The sequence below is a fragment of the Xiphophorus maculatus genome, chromosome 19 (assembly GCF_002775205.1).
Source record: "Xiphophorus maculatus strain JP 163 A chromosome 19, X_maculatus-5.0-male, whole genome shotgun sequence".
Lineage (NCBI taxonomy): Eukaryota > Metazoa > Chordata > Actinopteri > Cyprinodontiformes > Poeciliidae > Xiphophorus > Xiphophorus maculatus.
The window spans coordinates 21,815,308-21,834,409 of NC_036461.1; the positions used below are offsets into that span (position 1 = coordinate 21,815,308).

Sequence of the window (19,102 nt, forward strand, 5' to 3'; positions counted from 1 at the left end):
CGCAAGTTAGGTGAAACAGCGACGCCACGTGGACGCTGCAAAACAAACATGCGCCGCAGTAGCATTTTATTTGATTGCATTAGTGATATACTACACAGGAACACCACAAAAAAGAGAGAGAACGAAATCACACATTTTAAACAGTGCTTCAGGTTGAATATCAAAATGGACCCCAAATGGACGACAAAATACGGATTAGGAGCCCCTCTTCCTGTTAATGACGACGATACATCGAACGTATGATGACGGCATCTGTGAGAGGGGGGCAAGTTTAATTGGCCGAGCTTAAAATGCCATCAGTGATAATTGGCTATTATTTGCAGAGAAGTATTTATTATCAAACGGAGCTCAAAGACAAAGATTAAACTCATAGCGTCACCTTGTTGCCATGGTAACACAACAACTATGATGACTATTCTGTTTGAGTAAACAATTCCTTTCGAGCTTAAATCTATATGTCAAAACATTTTTTTTAATATGCTGAAACTATTCACTAAATGTTAATAGTTTTCTTATTATCAACAAAGAGAATGATGTGGAGGTCTCGACGCGCCTGTCCCGGGTCGGCTTCCGTCCCCCCCCCGTCCCTTTTCTCTGCCTCCTTCCTCTCGGATTACTGTCAAATAAAATCAGTTATAGTCTTTTTTTTTTCCTAAATTGTTTGTTTTTCTTCAAACTTTTTTAAAGGACAAATTAAACAAATGTAGCCTGAAGACTCGCACCACACTTGACAAAGCATTTTAAATGCAAAACTAAATGTGTCATTTTTAGTATATTTGTCTAAAATATTTTAAATATTTTATTGCTCCTCAGTCAGTCAAGGTCCGTATATCTTTGTAAATAAAGAACCAACTGTGGTAACACCCTCCATCACAGTAAGCAAAAACATGGAGGTGAAGATGAAAAATTATATGAATAACACTATTCAGCTGAAGTTCACTGGAGAGGCAAATTCAATTTCTAAGGTAATTCACTGTGCATCTTGTCCTTTCAGCACATTTCCATAGGTAATTGCAGAATTGCGAAGAGACACCGCTATGATAATCACAGACTAGCTTTCTAATGTTTCTAAAGTCTGTGACAAGTACTTCGTTCAAAAAGTATTTTTTTTAAAAAGTCACATGAGGAACATCATGGAGGTGTAGCAGCAGCGTTTTTAATCCTTGTATTTAATGAAACAGTTGAAGCAGAAATAGAAAAAGTGAGAGATCCGGGGTTTGTTTTTGCGTCAAAACAAAGATTGCAGTTTACTAGAAACTGAAGTAATATGGTTGCTTTTTTTTTCTTCCTATATGTTTGTCTTAGAATGTTTCAGATCATCAAACTATTTTAAGTGTTAGACAAAGATAATTATTATTATGAACAGAAAAAAATCCAACCCTACAGTGGTTGCCTAAAAATATCTGAAAGTGGTTGGGTCGGCCTTAGTAACAACAACCGTAACCAAACGTTTGCGACGAGTCGTTGCAGAATTGTCGTAATTCAGCCACACTGGAGGGTTTTTAAGCATGAGTCCCCTTTTTGAAGCCATGCCACAGCATTTCAATTGGATCCAGGTCAGGACTTTAATTAGGCCACTAAGTCATGTTGTTCTCCTTACACCTGTTCAGACCTGAACCTGCTGGTGTGTTTTGGGTCATCATCCAGCTGCAGAACCCAGGTTGGTTTCACCGACAGATGGCCAGATGGAAGGTCTCCTTCAGGATGCTTAGGTGGACAGAAGGATTCATGGTTCCTCCTGGTCCTGAAGCAGCAAAATGGCCCCTGAGCATCACACTGCCACCACCATGTCTTACTGTTGGTATGATGCTCCCTTCAGAAATAGTGTTATTTTTATGTGGGAGGAATGAAGGAAGGAAGAAAGGACAGAGAGAACAAAAAGATGGAAATAAGGAAAGAAGAGAAAGAGGAAAGATGGAAGAATATAAAGAGAAAGGAAGGAAATAAGAACAGAAGAGAAAGACAGAGGAAAGAAGGAGCGAGGAAAGAAGGAAAAAAGAGGGAAAGAAATGAAGAAGGGAGAAAGAGAGAGGAAGGAAAAGGAGTGAAGATGGAAGGAAGGAGGGAGTTAGGAAAGAAGGAAGAAGAGTGGAAAAGAGGGGAAGAAATTAAAGAAAAGGAAGGAAAGAAAGAAAAGAAGGAAGTGAGACAGAAGGAAGGAAGGATGGAAAGATAAGGAAAGAAGGAGAGAGGAAGGAATGAAGAAAGGAAGGACAGAAGAAGAGAGAAAAGGAACAACAGAAGAAACTGCTAATAACTTTATGTAGCAGTTTTAATATTGTTACCAAAAAGTTATCAGAGTGACGACATCGATGTAAATATTAACATCACTACTACTTTTATTTGGCAAACAGCTTGAGTTTCTCTTTTTCGGTATACAGTTTATATATATTTATATATATATACTATAGTAAACCAACACATTCTGTTTGATAATCATTTTTTCTCAGATTTATACATATTACAGCTTACAAATATAGCTGATCTTTTTGACAAAATTACAGATTCTGTTTCCGACACCTAAATTAGTATGCTATTATAAAAAAATCACACGTCATACATTCATGATTAGAAAAGGTAGGGCTATACGAAATCAGGAAAAGAATGAACGAAAACGAAAAACAACCACAGTTTACGCCAAATTTCCCATCGGGAGGACCGGGGCAGTCGAAGGTTTTCCACGAGTAGAATGTCTTTCGCTCCGAATTCGACCGGCGAGTCCTCTGAGAGGAGTCTGCTGCTACTCCGAACAAAATCACCGGCACAGTGAGGATATCGAGGAACAACAACAATACCGCCACGTAGGGAGAAGAATCAGTAAATCTCTGCTCTCAGTCGGAACTTAGAAACTAACCATGACGAACGTTTGATTAAAAACTAAACTTTGCATCGCAGTACTCCTTTACAGCCCGGCATCTCCTTTCATTTCTCGCTCTGTCCATCGGCGCAGTCTTAAGGCTTCGATTTTCTTTCACGCCTCGCGATCCGCAGCGCGAGACGTCGGCTGAAGTTGGACATCTTTCTTACGGTTTGTAGGACACAGTTGAACAGGACTGCGTGAAGGGAGCTGCCGTTTAAAACCAACAAAACCAGAATAAAACCCAGAACTGGCGCTGCTGACGGGCAAATTTTTTGTTTCTCTTTTTTTGCTCCTCGATGTGTGAAATCACCGAATCAGCTGGGCGGGTTGGACTGAAAAGGTGCTGCTTTGTTAAAAAAAGAAAAAAGACAGCTGGCCTGTCATTGCTTCAATCCCAAAATTGCCCCCCAACCTCAGTGAACTTCCTGGGGTTTTTTATACAAAGTATTGCTGAATGTCAAGCGTTGCATTTGTATTCGTGTAGATACCGTTTGTTCGACTTGCTACTTGTTTTTCTTACGCAGAAAGATTTTTTAAAAACCCCATGAGACATGCTTTAAGCAAACCAGTGCTCAGATTTTTTTGTGGATTTTTTTTTTTATCTCTTAATAACATATAGCTCTCCATATTCCTGCAGTACTATACGAGAACATTTGCAAGCACTGATCTACAAAAAAACCAAAAAATAAACAGGAGCAAGTTGTTCCAAATCTCATATTTGAACACTTGCTAAAAAACGAAAGTAGAATAAAAAGATAGATTAGCTTAATCCGGATTTTTTCTAGCTGTTTTGTCGCAAACCTTTGAACCGTAATCTCCTCCACTAGCTTTAACGCTGATAACATGAAGCTGGACGGGACTTTGATATGTAAACACTGTGGCAGAGCTAAATGTACACTGCAAAAACACTAAATCTGAAGTATTTCTGCTCTAGTTTCATGAGCTAATATCTCAGCACACTTGAAATAATACAAAATATATAAATGGCTGTTTTAAGTCAATAATTCCTTAATATTAATGACAAATCACCAGTTCCAATTGACATATTATTCCATTTATCACATAGGGAAAGTGTTTTAAGTGAAATAATCTGCCACTTTTTCATCAATATTAACTTAAAACAAGTTTCTATATCTTACTGAAAAGTTAGTTGTAAGTTAGTTTTGTCTTATTTCAACTGTACTAAGATATTTGCACTAGAAGTAAATACTTGGTGAGATTTTGTGTTTTTGCAGTGCAAGACACACAGACAGTGGAATGGAAAGAAGCAAACAGGGTAACACACTGCTCTCAGTTCAGGGTAAACACACCTCATTTTCATTTCTAAAAGATAAACTATCATTATGATAAATAAATATTCTATTTAAAATTGACCGATAATATTTCAATATATTGCCGTCATATATTCTGATAATTTTCCCCCCCCCTTCTCATTAAGATAAAGATATCACTATATGTTTTTGGTTTGTGCTGTCATTCTAAATTATTATAAATAATTATATATACCCGTGGAATGTTTTTTTTTAAAATTATTATTATTATTCGTCTAAAGATGGATTCCACCTTTAAAAATACATTTTCTAAAGAGCTGGCAGAGAACTAGACAGAGGATGGAGAAGTACTGTGTGTATGACCTAAACACACACACGCAAACACACCCTCTGTGATCTCCTCCTGGTACAAATGCTGACACTTGTTGGAATGACTCCGAAAACTAAACATGTATGTGCGCAAGTGTCATCCGTAGCAACAGCTAAAAGGTGCAGAAATGTAAAATGCTGGAACGCTGCACAATGACGAGGAAAAGTCGGACTTTACAGTGGCCAAAATGCAGTGCTCTAAACTGACCCGTTCAAAGTATGTAGGTACTTTTAAACACAGTGTATGTGGGTAAAACATTTAACCATACATAGGTGCATCTCGGTAAATCAGAAAATAATCAGAAAATCGCGAATTTGTTGTGTTTTTTTTTTCCTTTCCACTCAACTTTCCATTGGCTGGAACATCCTTGAACGGCCAGTTTCTGCTGGAAACCGTTAAATCAGCAAGACTCCTCATGCCTCAGAACATTTCTGTATTAAAAATATACCTCTTAATTGGTCTTATGTAAAAATTTTAACTTCTGAGAGGCTACATTACAGGTTTCCATAACAACTAAAAGAAAAGAAAAATACTCACTTTTTGTTGCACATTCATATAGACTCGCATTTTAAACAGATTTACCAAAATAAAGGAACTTTTTAATGATCTCCGACGTATCGAGACGCACCTGTAACTGTGTAAAGACAAGATAAGTGCAAAGTGTCAAAAAGCGATCAGGTTCATACCTACATTGTGCCATTAACCCCTTTCTTGGTACAATCTAATGTACCCTTGCAGCATTTCTTTTATTTTATTTAATTTATTTTTTTATTATTATTACTTCCACAGCGTCAGCGAATACTTGAAGCACCTGCCCCACACACTGCAAAAAGGATATTGTAAAGTGTTACCATAAAAAGGTTGAAGCCGTGAACCGAGAACATAGGAGTTGTTATGGCACCGCACGATCCGACGTGGTGAAACAGAGGCGAGACGGGAACAGTCACTTTTCTTGGAGAACGTTTGTTTCACAGAGAAATATTCTGTTCGCCTTTTTGGAAAATATCGGACCCAAACTCTCGGCTCTCTTCCTCTCGGCTTCCCCGCGTTTCCGGTGCTTCAACGGACTTCTCGGATACAAAAAAATCTAAACAGTCCGTGGTTTTTTCCCCCTATTTGCGCCCATATAGTTTTGCATCAAAAAATATGTTTTTGTTCATCCTTTTTCCATTGTTTTTCTTCCTCTCTCCCTCCCATGGACTCTGTGAGGATCCAGAGCTTGAATCCTGGTGAAGCTACATGTGTTGGGCATCCATGATGTCCAGGTATTTGGCCTCAATGATATGAGGAAGCACGTTGTTCCTGGAAGCAGAACAGACAACATTCGTGTCAGGTCTTATTTTTTACACCAGAACAAAGACTCAATGATGCTAAAAACCAGAGTATGGCATACAGATTGGTTAGATTGGGGCCATGTAAACAAAATAAACTGAACACATTCAATTACTGTCAATGAAAGGTAATCCAAACCACTGTTGCCTGAGCCGATCTTAAATCATTGTTTGTAAAGGAAGAGAGTCTAAAATTTCATTATTGGTCTTATGTACAAGGTTTCTACATACACTGGGGGAAAAAAATATCTTTTATTTTTATTTTCCTGATTTCTGGAGAAACAAATTTAATACTTAAAAAGTGCTGTATGGTTTACATTATTTATATTTGAATTACATGTTTTATCTTCAATTTGCCACATTACACTATCATTTTTTACATACACAAAAGCTAAAAGTATGTTGACTGAGTGCACAAACATACAAAATCAATAAAGGTACTGCAGTCCTTAAACTGGATCTGAATGCCAGGCGCCAAAATGGCTTCTTTTTTTTAAATAAATGTTGAAAAATGTATCAAAATTCACAACTTCTGCTTTAAAGACTCTATAATGTAGAATACTCCCAATTCTTAGTTGGTAAAAATAATAGTTACAGATAGATGAATGTTTTTCAAAGTGAGGGTCTATAGTGAGTGTGAGGAAAAGCTGAAAAAAAGGTGAGAAAAAAAATCAATTGACAAAATTTTTTAATTGTAGATTTTTTTAGTCATAATTGTTTTATCATAAAATGTAAGCTGTTTTTCAAATGTTATAGACTATAGGTGAAAATAGATTATTCAAATCTTATGTGGCATGCTCTTCTTTCTGTTTGGCTGCCATTCAAATTCATGAAGCTGCTTTGTTCCTCAAGCTAGCATAGCTAACATAGCTAGCAAGCGCAAAACGAACAAGAAAAAGACAGAAGCAACCCTGCTGCCACAAAAACCCCAAAGAACTCCTGGTTGACTAAATTCAGAAGGTATAATAAGGCAGCATTTATGCTAAATGAATATAATAATTGTTGAGTAGCGGGTTTGTAAAGAGAATCCCCAGCAGAAGCTAATGCTGTTTGGGCGGCCTTAGCATGGAAGAGTTTAGCAACCACTGGTCTGAGTTATACCAAATTCCAAATCTGTAAAATTACACTGAATATTGAAAGCTAGTTTCAGTGTTTTGTTAGTGATTTAGCAAAACTACACACAGAACTGCTATTCAAGCTGTGCAAGGTCAATGTTTGCACTCCAAATGTTCAAAAACAAACAAAAAAAAAAACAAACCCCCCCCAAAACTAGAACTTTTAGCCTGCAAAAGGCTGAATTTTAAAATGAAAAAGCAATCATCAGTTGCTAAAAATGTAGACATAGCTTATGAATTAATGCTGCTGACATTTCTATGCGACATAATTTGATCAACACATTAAATGTAGTGATTTAATTTGTAACGAGGCATTTAATCAGGAATGTGTGCTGCGTTGTATGCAGGTAGTAACACTGTGATTAAACACATTTAACAGATCACTCAGTAACATTTTGTCATGTGGTTGCCAGAGGAATCAAAACCCCTGAGCAAACACAGATAACAGTTTCTGTCTCTGCAGTGCACACTCTAAGATTTAGCTTCCATTTCAAGTGATTGGAAAACATGTCTAATGATGAGAAGAAATAAAACTTTCAGAGCAAACGTTTTAAATAATGCACTGTTTACTCCTCTGCTAAAGACTCACCCAGCAAAGAATACTAAATCAATACTTTACAAGGGGTTTCACAGAGCTGTTTGTACAGAGCTGTTTTTCAGCTCCAGATCTGGTTTCTGATCTGCTCACAAATTGACGTCAGTAAAATAATGTGGAAAAGTTTGGGCACGTTCTTCATTTCATCAATCCAAATTATGTTAAGGGATTATGGAGTTGCTAGGGTGGAAATACATAATCAAATGTTCCAGATATTAGTCTAATTAACTAGGAGTAATAAAAAAATAAATAAAAACATTTTTCACTAAACTGATACATTTCTTTCCTATAAGTTGATTCCTATTGACACTATTGCACATTTGCATTTTATCTCCATATTGAAAGATTTTTGGCTTTTATTAAATAACGCTCCAGCATCAGCTTCCTTCACTTCTAATACTTTAAGCTACTTAAACTGATCACCAGCTATAACCGGTTACCTTGGACATGCCAAGAAATTCTGCCGCATAAACATCGTTATTCTGAGACACGATGTAGATCGCACGTATGCACCAGAGTAAACAAATTAAGAGAACTTAGATGTTGCCACAGTGACTCAATACTGACATTAATTAATCTCATGTTCTGATTGAACAGCAGAACCTGTTTTCATTTGATTTCATCAAATAATTTTTGGGCCACTCAGTTTATTCGCCTAAAGTTTGATCTGTGCGAACGGTTGCCTGTTCAATAATGAATGATACCGTCTATGGATCGATTTAAAGTTTCATAAATCTGGAACAAACTTCTGGAAAATTGTAAAACAACCCAAACACTGAGTTCCTTTAAACCTTGACTAAAGGAACTCAGTCAAGATGGTACAAATGTTTGGAGTTGCTTTTGTACCATAATAAATGAAACTCTAAGCACCATTTTGATGCAAAATGTAATGTTTCCATTGTTGAGTTTTGTGTTTTTATGAAGTCAAATACATTGAAATGCCTTGTTTCTGATATGTGCTGTACAGATAAACTTGATTGATTGACAAAATCATAAGACGAATAAAGAGAAAGCACAACTAAAAGAAATGTTGTTTTGTGAAGAATTGATTACAGCTTCTGTAGAGACGTCTGTTTGGATGGGTAGTCTGAGATAACAGCGCTGCGATTGTGACACAGATTTCTTCCATAAGTTCATAATTGTAATTTCCAGCCATTTTTACATCTGGATTTACTGCGTCTTGTGACACATGTCTCAGGTCACTGACGTAAAAGTCGGATAAAATGGGACATGAGGCCTCAGACTGCAGATCTTTGAAAACAGTCAGACACGTATCTGACTTAGTTCCACGTATGGAAATGGCTCAAATCGGATTTTTCTTGCCAGTGTGAGAAGATTAGATCAGACTGCGGTGAAACGTTGTGGATGGACAACATTCACCTGGTGTGTGAATGTAGCTTTAGAATCTCTGAACATGCAATTTTAGATCTACCGACGTACAGGAGAAGGTGACTTCAGTTTGAGGAGTTCATGTTCTCAGAGGATCCAGAGACAACATTTCTCGGTTCAAAATTCAAATCTTAAAAAAAAAAAGCTAAAATTTTAGTTCTCAAAAAATTTAGACAGTTAGAGAGAGGAGAGATTTTGCATTACACCAAAAAGATATCGTACAAGTTCGCCACAGAGATTACATTTCCACCTAGGTGCATAATTGCAGATGAGCTGAAATGGTCACACACACACCTGAATCTCAAAATGGAGAGAATGAAATTCCAAGCTTCCCCATACGTACCTGATTGGGATTAAGAGGATCATGACCAGAGGGAAGATCATTTTCATGTACGGTATTGGGTACATGCCGAATGTGCACAGCACCAGCAGCTGCATCATCTGCAGGAAGGTGAAGTAGTGGATCTTCCTCTGGGGCACTTTGCGGATGTAGTGGGTAGGTGGGTAAGACGTCTGCGGGGGGTGAGAGGATAAAAGCTGATTAAAATACAATCTCCCCCTGCGGCTGTGTTTCTCTGCTGTCCTCGGGTCTACTGCAGTCTTCAGGAAATGATTACAGGCAGTGAACAGCCTACGCAGCTCTGAGATTTGCACTCTTAAGTTCCACTTTCAGATGACAACTTCTGTTAGCTTTCGGTAGCGTGAACTTGCCTAAATTATGTTTGCAAACTTGGTTGCTACTATGAAAAATTTTGGAAATTCTTATCATAAAACATAACCACGGATCATGAGTATTAAGAGCTTGTACTTAAAAATCAGTGTCAATGTCTGGATTTATCGGTTTTCAGGTGTTTCAGATTGTTTTCATGTCTGACAGCCATGTAAACTGTTTGTTTGGGGAGCAAAATTGTAACATTTGCTTTTTTTTTGCCATTGCCAGTATTACAGAGGTTTTCAAAAATGAAGCCTGAAGAAAAAAAAGGACATGTAAGACACAGTTTTTTCCTCCCTAGAAAACAGCATGAAATGTGTGTTTTTTCTGGCTGCAAGACAGCGAGAGAGAGCAAGACGAAAGAGACTTGATATCAGAAAGGCTGGGTGGAGTACAGCAAAGTCACTCTGATGCATCTTTTTCAGTTTTCAACATCTGCTAGATAGAAATGTTTTGAATATTTTACAATTAAAGGAGAGGGTCTTTTAAAGAAACACTCTCTCATGGCTCAGAAAGAGAAATCAGAAAAAATAAAATTGGGATCAACTGGTCACACTTTGCGATGGCTACATCTGGAAATAAAATATCCTGGTGTCTTAAACTGTAAAATAAGAATAAATAATATGGGAAATACACATCTAATGTACAGATTTTTCATTACACCATCTTTCCATCAGTAACAGAGTATTTTTAAAATGTAACTTTTACTGTCGGGGTGTTTTTAAGCTCGAGATTTTTTTTCCTGGGGCGTGCAGGTCCTGCTGCTACCATGTGGGGGCAGCAGAATGTAAAGTATGGATTGAAAGGGTAAGCCTTGCTTTATCTCCTCACTGTTGAAGAGGCAAGGTTAAACCGGACACTGGGGATAAGAGACACACGGGAAGAAAAGGAGATTCCTGCAGGTTTCTTTTGACAAAACTATTTAGTGGATATCAAATTTAATATTTTCAACTGATTGTGCAGGATCTTTCTGCATTTTAATGAAGCCGAGATCAAACAAAAACATTAGTTTGGTTCCTTTTTAAATTCTATTTTGTAATTCCTAAAACCAAACCCTCACAAACATCCCAAACAACAAATAAATAAAGATGTTAGTAGATGAGAGGTGACTCTTGTGCTGGGCATCTAGTCAACTGTTTGATCTGCTGAGTCCCACAGCCAACATATGGGCACACACACCAACACACACGCCTATACACTCTCACCCATCACCCTGGCTCACCTGCTCCTTCAGGAGGAGAGCCATGCGGTCGCACATCTGGTTTCCGTCGATGGAGGTGAGGGCGATGTAGAGGAAGAGGCCGTACAGGACGGGTTTGGGGATCCACTGCAGCGGAACGGGCAGCAGCAGCAGAGACACGCCGATGAAGATGTTGGCAGCCAGAGACGTCAGCCGGGTCTCCTTCACCTGGACGATGCTGAGGAGGAACAAAACGACACGCACAATGAAAGAACGAAGGATTTCTGAAAAATCATCTCTGGCAAAACGACGGAGAATTTGTTTCTGGGGATTTTCCCGATCAGTTTTAGTGCAGGTTTTGCAGCAGTGCAATTCAGATTTTCCTAAACATCATGATTTAGTAAGCAGAGAGAGGATATGAATGACGTTCTTTTGTTTGAAAAAGTAGATTTTGTAATGATGTATTACTGACAAAACAGCATCTTATAATTGATTAGAGATGCAAATCGTTCACTAGGTGCGTTTCTGTTGACCACATAATTGCGCAACATGACATTTCGGAAATAAAATTCCTTAATGGAAACGCAAAAATAAAAAAAAGAGAAAAACTCTTGTTTTTTTGACAAAACGTTTTGACACTAGAAGGAGGTGGTTTTTTTTTTTTTGTTTTCTCTTTTGCCCGAATCAAAATTGGTTTACTTTGCAAAACTGCAATGGAAACACTTTTTATTGCCTAATGAGTCATTTGATCAACAGCTGGATGCTGCCGCTGGCGCAAACCAAGAAGAAGAAAACGACAGGAAGTCGTTGGACGATGATGGCGTCACGTGTTCTTTAGTGACTTATTGCATGAATAAACTTATTCACACGTGATTTTGTTTTGCACACATTTGTAATGGAAACGCTGTCAAGCGATTCGATTCAATTCCAGTTTTTAAGGTCACGATTCAAAACCAATTTTTTTATTCAAACGGTTTTGAGATTCTGTTTAAATAAAATGACTGAAAAAGGAAAAGACTGTGTAACCAAACAGGACATTTATTTAAAGCAATTCCACACAGTATCAAATTTGTACTTAAACAAAAAAATAGGTTTATGCACAAAATTCTGTAATACCACTAATTGGTTAGCTTAACTTCCTGGCTTATTCCTAAATAAAAAATATTAAACAATTATTTGAAATATTAATTAAAAGTGTACACGTAATGTGATACGCAGTTTGCTTGCAAATAGGAGCGGCAACAACGTACAACTTAAATGTATTTTAAAATCGATTTTTGAGCATTTTGAATCAATTCACAATTCCCAGAACTAGGAAACGTGATAAAATGTTTTTCTGTTCCATAAATAATGAACTGATGTGTTACTTTAAGTGTTAGCAGCTTTTCTAAATATATCATTACAAACAGGTATTATCTCTTTAATTTAAACGCATGCAAAAGATGATGGACAACGGAAAAACTTGTCGTTTAAAAGTATTTAGACTCAGTAAAATGTGAAATATTTGTTTCCATTGGATGACATTTTTATTCTTATCTCATATTCCTGAGGAGGAATTTTCTCTCTCTGGACCAACGTGATCACATTTTGAAAAGCTGCAACATGCCGCCATTTTCTCTTTTTGCTTTCGCTGAGAACAGGTTTCCTATTCTAAACGTCATTTCAATGCCAGTGCGTTAATGCCACCAAATGATAAGATCACAAAACATGTTCTTTAGTTATTCTTGATTTATCTACTTATTTATTGTTTCATCACTTCTACCCAAAATATCTATGTGGCTGTAGATTGTTTAAACCAAGACAGAATATAAAAAAGGAAAGAAGAAAAAAGTATTCTAATCCACATTATGTTAAACAATTCTATATATTTGTCTTTGTTTTTGTTGCCATTTGTTCTCTTTGCTTGTATAATGGGTTATTTTGTAGGTCAATGCCTCTGTTTGCTAGTCTGTAATGTTTATTTTCCATGCACTAATTGGTGAATAATAATAAAAAGTGAAATGAACATGCTATATCAGATCTGCTGTGTGTTGTTGTTTTTAATTGAGTTTTTGTTTTCTATTTTCATCTCTGAGCAGTTCTGCATGGCCCTGAAATTGTAGTACATTTTATGGAATGTCCACTTCCAATGTTTCCAACTTGTGGATGATTTTTACTGTGGAATGGTGGATTCAGATCGTTAGGAAGGTCAAGATCACTGTTGATATTCTTCTTCTTTGGTATTGTGTCAACACTAGCTGTTCGTCTTATTTCAATTTTTGTATTTTAAACTAAAGAAAAGACATAAAAGTTTTCCCCAAAAGAATATAGATACATTTTGTTCTAGAGAAAATAATGAAAAAAGGTACAAGAAAGTGGATAGTTTTCAACTTAAAGACAAGAAAAATCCATCTAAAAGAATATCACTGGTACGAGTTGTTCTGTTGTGGGAACTCAATACAAACACTCCATGAAAAAAAAAAAAAGAAGAACTGCCAAAACATGTTGTTATAGCTACATTATATTTGAAAGCATCAGATGGTTCTCTATCATTTTCAGCAGAAGTGCTAAAGAATCATAGTGGAAGATTCAAAAAGACCCAACTACCTTTATAGACACGGTCACACCTATGGATCATCAGTCAAGTTCATTTGACTGCTACTCTTAAAGCTGCAGTATGTAACTTTTATTATAAAAATATGTTTTCTATATATTTGCTGAAACTGTCACCATGTTGTGAGAGACAGATAATCTGTGAAAAGATCGATCTCGTTCACTTCCTCCCTGAGCTGCTATCATCTGAAGAAATGCACCAAAACCAACCAATGATAGCCAGGAGGAGGGGCATGGCGCTGTCAATCAATCTCATGTTCTTGTTGCTAAATGCACTAATGTCAAAAATCATTTACCAGCCTTCATCAGTGGCAATGCTAACTAGCCTTAGCATTCATGATAGACTATGCTGCAGGGGAGAAGCAGCGTCACATGGAAGGTGATTGACAGTGCTAAGGCCCGCCTCCTGGCTCTGATTGGTTGATCCTAGTTAGCAGAGGAGATCAATTTTTCACAGATTTCAACACCATACTTAATGACATGGTGACAGTTTCAACAAATATGTAAGAAACATTTTTTTATTATAAAAGTTACATACTGCCACTTTAAATCATGCTAAAAACAATGGTGTCTTTAGCTGTTTCTAACATTTTGATTTTTTGTAATTTGACAGATTGTTATTTATCTTAGAACTGAAGGAGATATCATTTCCATCCTCCATGATAACTTAAATGAACTTTTCTAAACGGACTAGAAGCGACTTAACACATTCTCATAAGTAGGGAATTTGGAGAATTTGAAGTATTCATTTTACACACAGACAGGCCATCAAAAATACCAAATTGCATACTTTGTCCACAAAAAACCCCCTAAAACCCTTGATTACATCTTCTGTCCTCACACAAGAAGTCTTCATTTATCACACTCTGCTGCTTTATTAATCCTGATATGCAAAGTATAATCTCGCCTGGCTGTGGATGAAATGCTCAACTTAATCCTCTCATCTTTTAGAAACTCCCTCTCAGCTCATCCGTCCTCAAAGGAAAACTGTTAGTTCCATGCTAATCAAGCAATCAAGAGAGCCTGCGATTAAAAAAAAGAAATCCCTGTCAGCACACGCTCTGAAGATGAACTTTCAACGCCTCCATTTGATCGTGGTCGGTGGCGAGAGGGCGGGCGGACTCACGTCTCGTAGAGGTGCCCCCCCTCCACGCGCTGCTCCACGAAAGCCAGCTGGCGCACGTGGAGGGTGGAGTGGGGGAAGGCAGCGTGCATCCAGGGCAACCCCAGCACCGACATCAGGATGTTAATGAGGCCGGAGAGCATCAGGTCCCAGTGATACGCCGTGCCTTTCAGCAACCTGGGGTTAGGGAGAAAGAGAGAGGCGACATGTCACACTCAAACAGGAAACAAAGGAAGCGTTGTGAACGCAGACAAAGAGGATATGTAATTAAAAGCAAAAAAAACCAAAAACACAAACGGAGCGAGCGTACTCCTCCGTCTCATTCGTCATGCAAGCAAAACTACAAATCCATTATTTATATTCTTTCATACTGTCACGGAAAGCATCAGCGTAAATCAATAACGTTGACACATTATAGGAAAGAGTGGAACATTGTGTGCTCATGTCAGAGCTGCAACATTTAAGTAAGTCTGTGTGTTTTGGGGGGTTTCAGGTACAAACAGGCTGAGCTGTATGAGGGAAGCCCTGTGAATGATGAACGCTGCAGATAATATCCATACATATCCATAATATGTTGACGTGTCCTTCAGTAGGACCCAGTGGACACAGTGAATGAAGGAGGATGGGAACTTCAGAGGACAGTGATGAGTCTCACTTTATGAACAAAAAGGAAATGAATATGAACAATTCTGGACCCAATCTTCTTATCAGAACTGGTGAAGTTAAGTATACTGGCATAGACCAGTCTTCTAGTTAAATTCCTTAAATGATCAATATGGTTGAGGTCACGACTGTTTCAAAAAGCTGAGTGATTTCACTAAAGCAAATTAGAATAAAAACCTGACCTGGTTGAGGAAAATGGATGTCACTTTTGAATTCAGTGGCGTAAAATAGTGCTAATTCAGTTGAAAACAAATAGACAACTTCCAAAGCATATTCTTTTGGTAACCAAGAGTTATTATTATTGAAATTAATGTTCTACTTATCCACATGATGAGTGTATGCAAGCTCACGTAGAGAACTAGAGGTTCTTACGTCAGCGTGTTGGCACCCTACCTGTTCTCTGGAGCATTGGTAAGCGAAACAACAATGTTCTGGTCGATGAAGATGAGGAGAGCCAGGAGGAAGCCGAGTCCCATGGCGCTGACAACGTTCATGGCCGACAGCCGCTCGAACGGAGCCACGTTGAAGATCGGCCGATTGTGAACCTTAAACACTGGAACTGGACGAAGCAACAACCAGAAGGAGAAAAATGGCAGCACATGAGATTGGAAACGATCCTCCTCTCTCATATGAAGTGTTATACAAACATCATAAGTACCTCATAAAAATCTTCCTTAATTTGCTAATATTGTGCATTTGCTATGTTCTACTGATGTGATAATCCACGTTTTCAATCGTTTTTAATCCTTTGAAGAGTTTCTGCATTTCATATCTAATTTGGTGCGCCGCTCCGTCAAATACTGCTGGATTAAATGTAACTGGTTAAATTTAGAAAATGACAAGACAATAATTGCTCTATTATGCTATGACTTATTGTCTCTGGAGGTACAGAACAGAAAATTGTCCGGGCACTTAAATTTAAATTCATTCGGGGTTTGGCAGTCATCTCTGTTCTGACCCCCAGAGAACAGCTGCTGCCTTGGCAACAATAGAGGCTAAAAATGATGCCAAACAACAGAGGATAAAAAAAGGAAGAAAAAAAACAACCTGAAAATGGCCAATGTGTTTCGTCGGGTGCCTTTATTAAAGAGCATAAAGCAATAATAAGGGCAGCAAATAAAAGGGTTCCGTCGCAAACGAGGCCGTTTCAGACAAAAGGCAGGTTTTACCTTTTAGCAGCTTTGGCTGAACTGGAATAAAAATAAAAATAAAAATGATCTCCAAACTCATCACAAAATGAGAGGTCACAATTTACTCCTTACATCAGAAGTGTATCACAGGATGTCAGATGTATTTTAATTGTACAAGATTTGAAAAACAATTGATGAATAAAATTGAAGACATTTAAAAAGAAAAATAAACATCTCCTAAGGATGTCAGATATAACTTATAGGGGCAGTACTGTGTTTTCCAGGCACATAGCACCATTTTATAACACATTAAGGTAACTATGCTGCCTGATGTTGTTAGAAAAATGTATCAAATATGACATAAATTAAATTTGTCCTCGATATTTAAATGCCTTGAAATTGGGCCTCTGTCTCTTTAAAAATTCCTGCTTTTTCCGAAACTCTGCATTTAGGAGGTCATCACAACATGGCTCCTCTATGAACCCTTTAATGTGAACTTCTGAGAAGAAGCTCATATAATGAGCTCAGCTGATCCGCAGTTCCACCAGGTGGTTGCTAATTGCTGCTGGCTAGTCTGAAGGAGCTGCTCTGTGATGTGGAAGCATGGAAACTGCAGTTCCGAGGAGGAGCTATGTCCTCGAAGGCGGGGCTAGGTCCATCCAGGCGTTTTGCACAGCTGAATGGTTGCCACAGAGATGAAAGGATTTCTCAAACATGCATCAGAAAATCAAGGTAACCCTCCATGATTGTTTTTGAAGAAGGAATATCAGATAACAAGATTTACAGCTTGAAAAAGTCAATTTTACATAATGCTGCTCCTGTAATAGAAGGTTTAAATAAAAATGTATTCATAAAATGGAAGAAATAAAATAAATAAATAAATAAATGGGTAAAATAAGCAAAAACTAAACAATAATTCCTTCATAAACTACCACAATTCCAGGTTAGTTAGTCAGCAGAAGGAATGAAAATCTTCCTGTTGCGGCGGGTGAAGAACCGAATCATCTATTAGCCATGAATCGATGATGGATGAGTGTTGATGGTAAAGTCCCTGACTACACCCGTCGGAACATCCTCGACCAAGATGATAAACTCTGCTCAATGGAGGTCAACACCTTGGAAAGAGCCTTTCCTAGTAACAGCGTATTGATGTGTGTAACGGGGTGTGTGTGTCGCATATTGGTAACACACTTTAAATGACGAAAACTTTACGCTGCAGCCGGCGTTCTGCCATCTACTGCAGATTCCACAGGATTTGGATTTGTCAGGGTAGGTAGCAGCCAGGTGTTGCCAATTAAAGCTCTTGATTAACTGAACTCAGCAGGTGGGAGCTCCTCTATACAAGCAGCACATTTGGCAGTTTGCTGGTCTTGAGGAGAGGAACTTTTTTTATGGCAAGAACCACTATGGGGAGGCCATTAAAACAGAATCTTGATGTGTTGGTCAGGTGATGATGATTGGCACAGGTGAATGTTTCTATTTGCTTCCTGTTCTTTAGCTGGTAGTTTCCTGAGGGCCAATAGAAACAGATGACACTGGGAAAAACGGTCAATGACGCTTTCTTCTTCCGTCGAGTGTGTTCATGCCTCATATTCTGATTTGTTTTGGACAAGGAGCTCCAAAACAATGCAACCTTTAAAACTTTCCAAACAGCTTTTTTTATTTCAAAATCCATATGTTCAGAGCTAAAGAGCTAACTCCTCAACTTTTATCCACATGAATTACTTGGATGGCAAATGTGCAATCAAAAAACTGATTACCTCCAAGAAAGAAATTTACTTTTTGTACTTGAAATGTTTAAGGTCCTCTGCAGCACTTCTGATGGAAGGCCTGAGGAACCACAATAATGATACTGCCGTTGATAAGGGGGCATTTAGGTGCTTACTGGAGTAAAAAAAAAAAAAGGAGTATTTCCTGCCAGACCACAGAGATCAGAAATCTATAGACCTACCAACTAAGTGGACACAGTGCATTGATTTTCTGTTGGCAGTGATGAAATGACAGCTGGGATTAGGTTATCTAAAGTAAAGGAACACCTTCCTCCACTGCAGGTGTGCTCATACTGAGTCACTCATCAATCAAATACTAAACTCTAACTGCACATTTAAAACTAGGTTTCTGCAGGTTCAACCAATTCAGATTCAAGACTTTTGAAGGTGAAATTTAAGATGTCAGAAATGATGTATGATGTCAGAAATGTACAAATCAAACAGCCTTAACCACCGTAGTGCCAAGTTATTTCACACAGAAATGAAGGATGCAACAGAAGTGATTCAATGACAAGAACGATAAATTTGCACTTAAACCATAATAAACGCAAAAAAATCAAGCTTGCTAGCCAGCTTGCTCGCATTTTTGTTTAGCTAGTTAGCTTGTTTTTATTGTTCCTCCATTTCCACTGCAGGAACCAGAACCAATGCTTCCTGCTAATTTATCTGCTAATATCGGCCTTTGCCAGCTACCAAGGGTACATTAGCAGTTAGTTACCAGTAGCCTTAACTCATCATATAATACAATGATGAAGCAACTCATAGGCAACTCAAATGTTTGCCTGACACAAAAATCCCACAAGAAAAAAGACTACAAAGGATATACAAGATTAAATAGACCTGCCACAAAATTTATGACTTCAAAATAACCTATTTAAGGCCGACTTCTATTTTTTAAAAATGAAATTAAGACCTTTTAAAGCCTTAATTTTAAATACATGAATTTAAAACTTTTTGGGGATGCACAGCCACTCTGTAAATACCTTATGATCTAAACTTTGA

General features: G+C 37.8%; 1 protein-coding gene across 4 annotated transcripts in view; it reads right to left on the bottom strand.

Moving 5' to 3' along the window:
- Positions 1 to 4,022: 4,022 nt before the first annotated feature.
- The window catches only part of slc4a11 (solute carrier family 4 member 11), a 142,221-nt gene continuing 127,141 nt past the window's right edge, over positions 4,023 to 19,102 (bottom strand). For all 4 annotated transcript variants that reach the window (XM_023352326.1, XM_023352325.1, XM_023352323.1 and 1 more), the window contains 5 exons: positions 15,595 to 15,760; positions 14,542 to 14,715; positions 10,866 to 11,061; positions 9,275 to 9,444; positions 4,023 to 5,803 (listed from right to left, as the gene is read on the bottom strand). In XM_023352326.1, the coding sequence (XP_023208094.1) occupies positions 5,737 to 5,803; positions 9,275 to 9,444; positions 10,866 to 11,061; positions 14,542 to 14,715; positions 15,595 to 15,760 (773 nt within the window). In that variant the 3' untranslated portion in view covers positions 4,023 to 5,736. The remainder of the gene's footprint in view (positions 5,804 to 9,274; positions 9,445 to 10,865; positions 11,062 to 14,541; positions 14,716 to 15,594; positions 15,761 to 19,102) is intronic.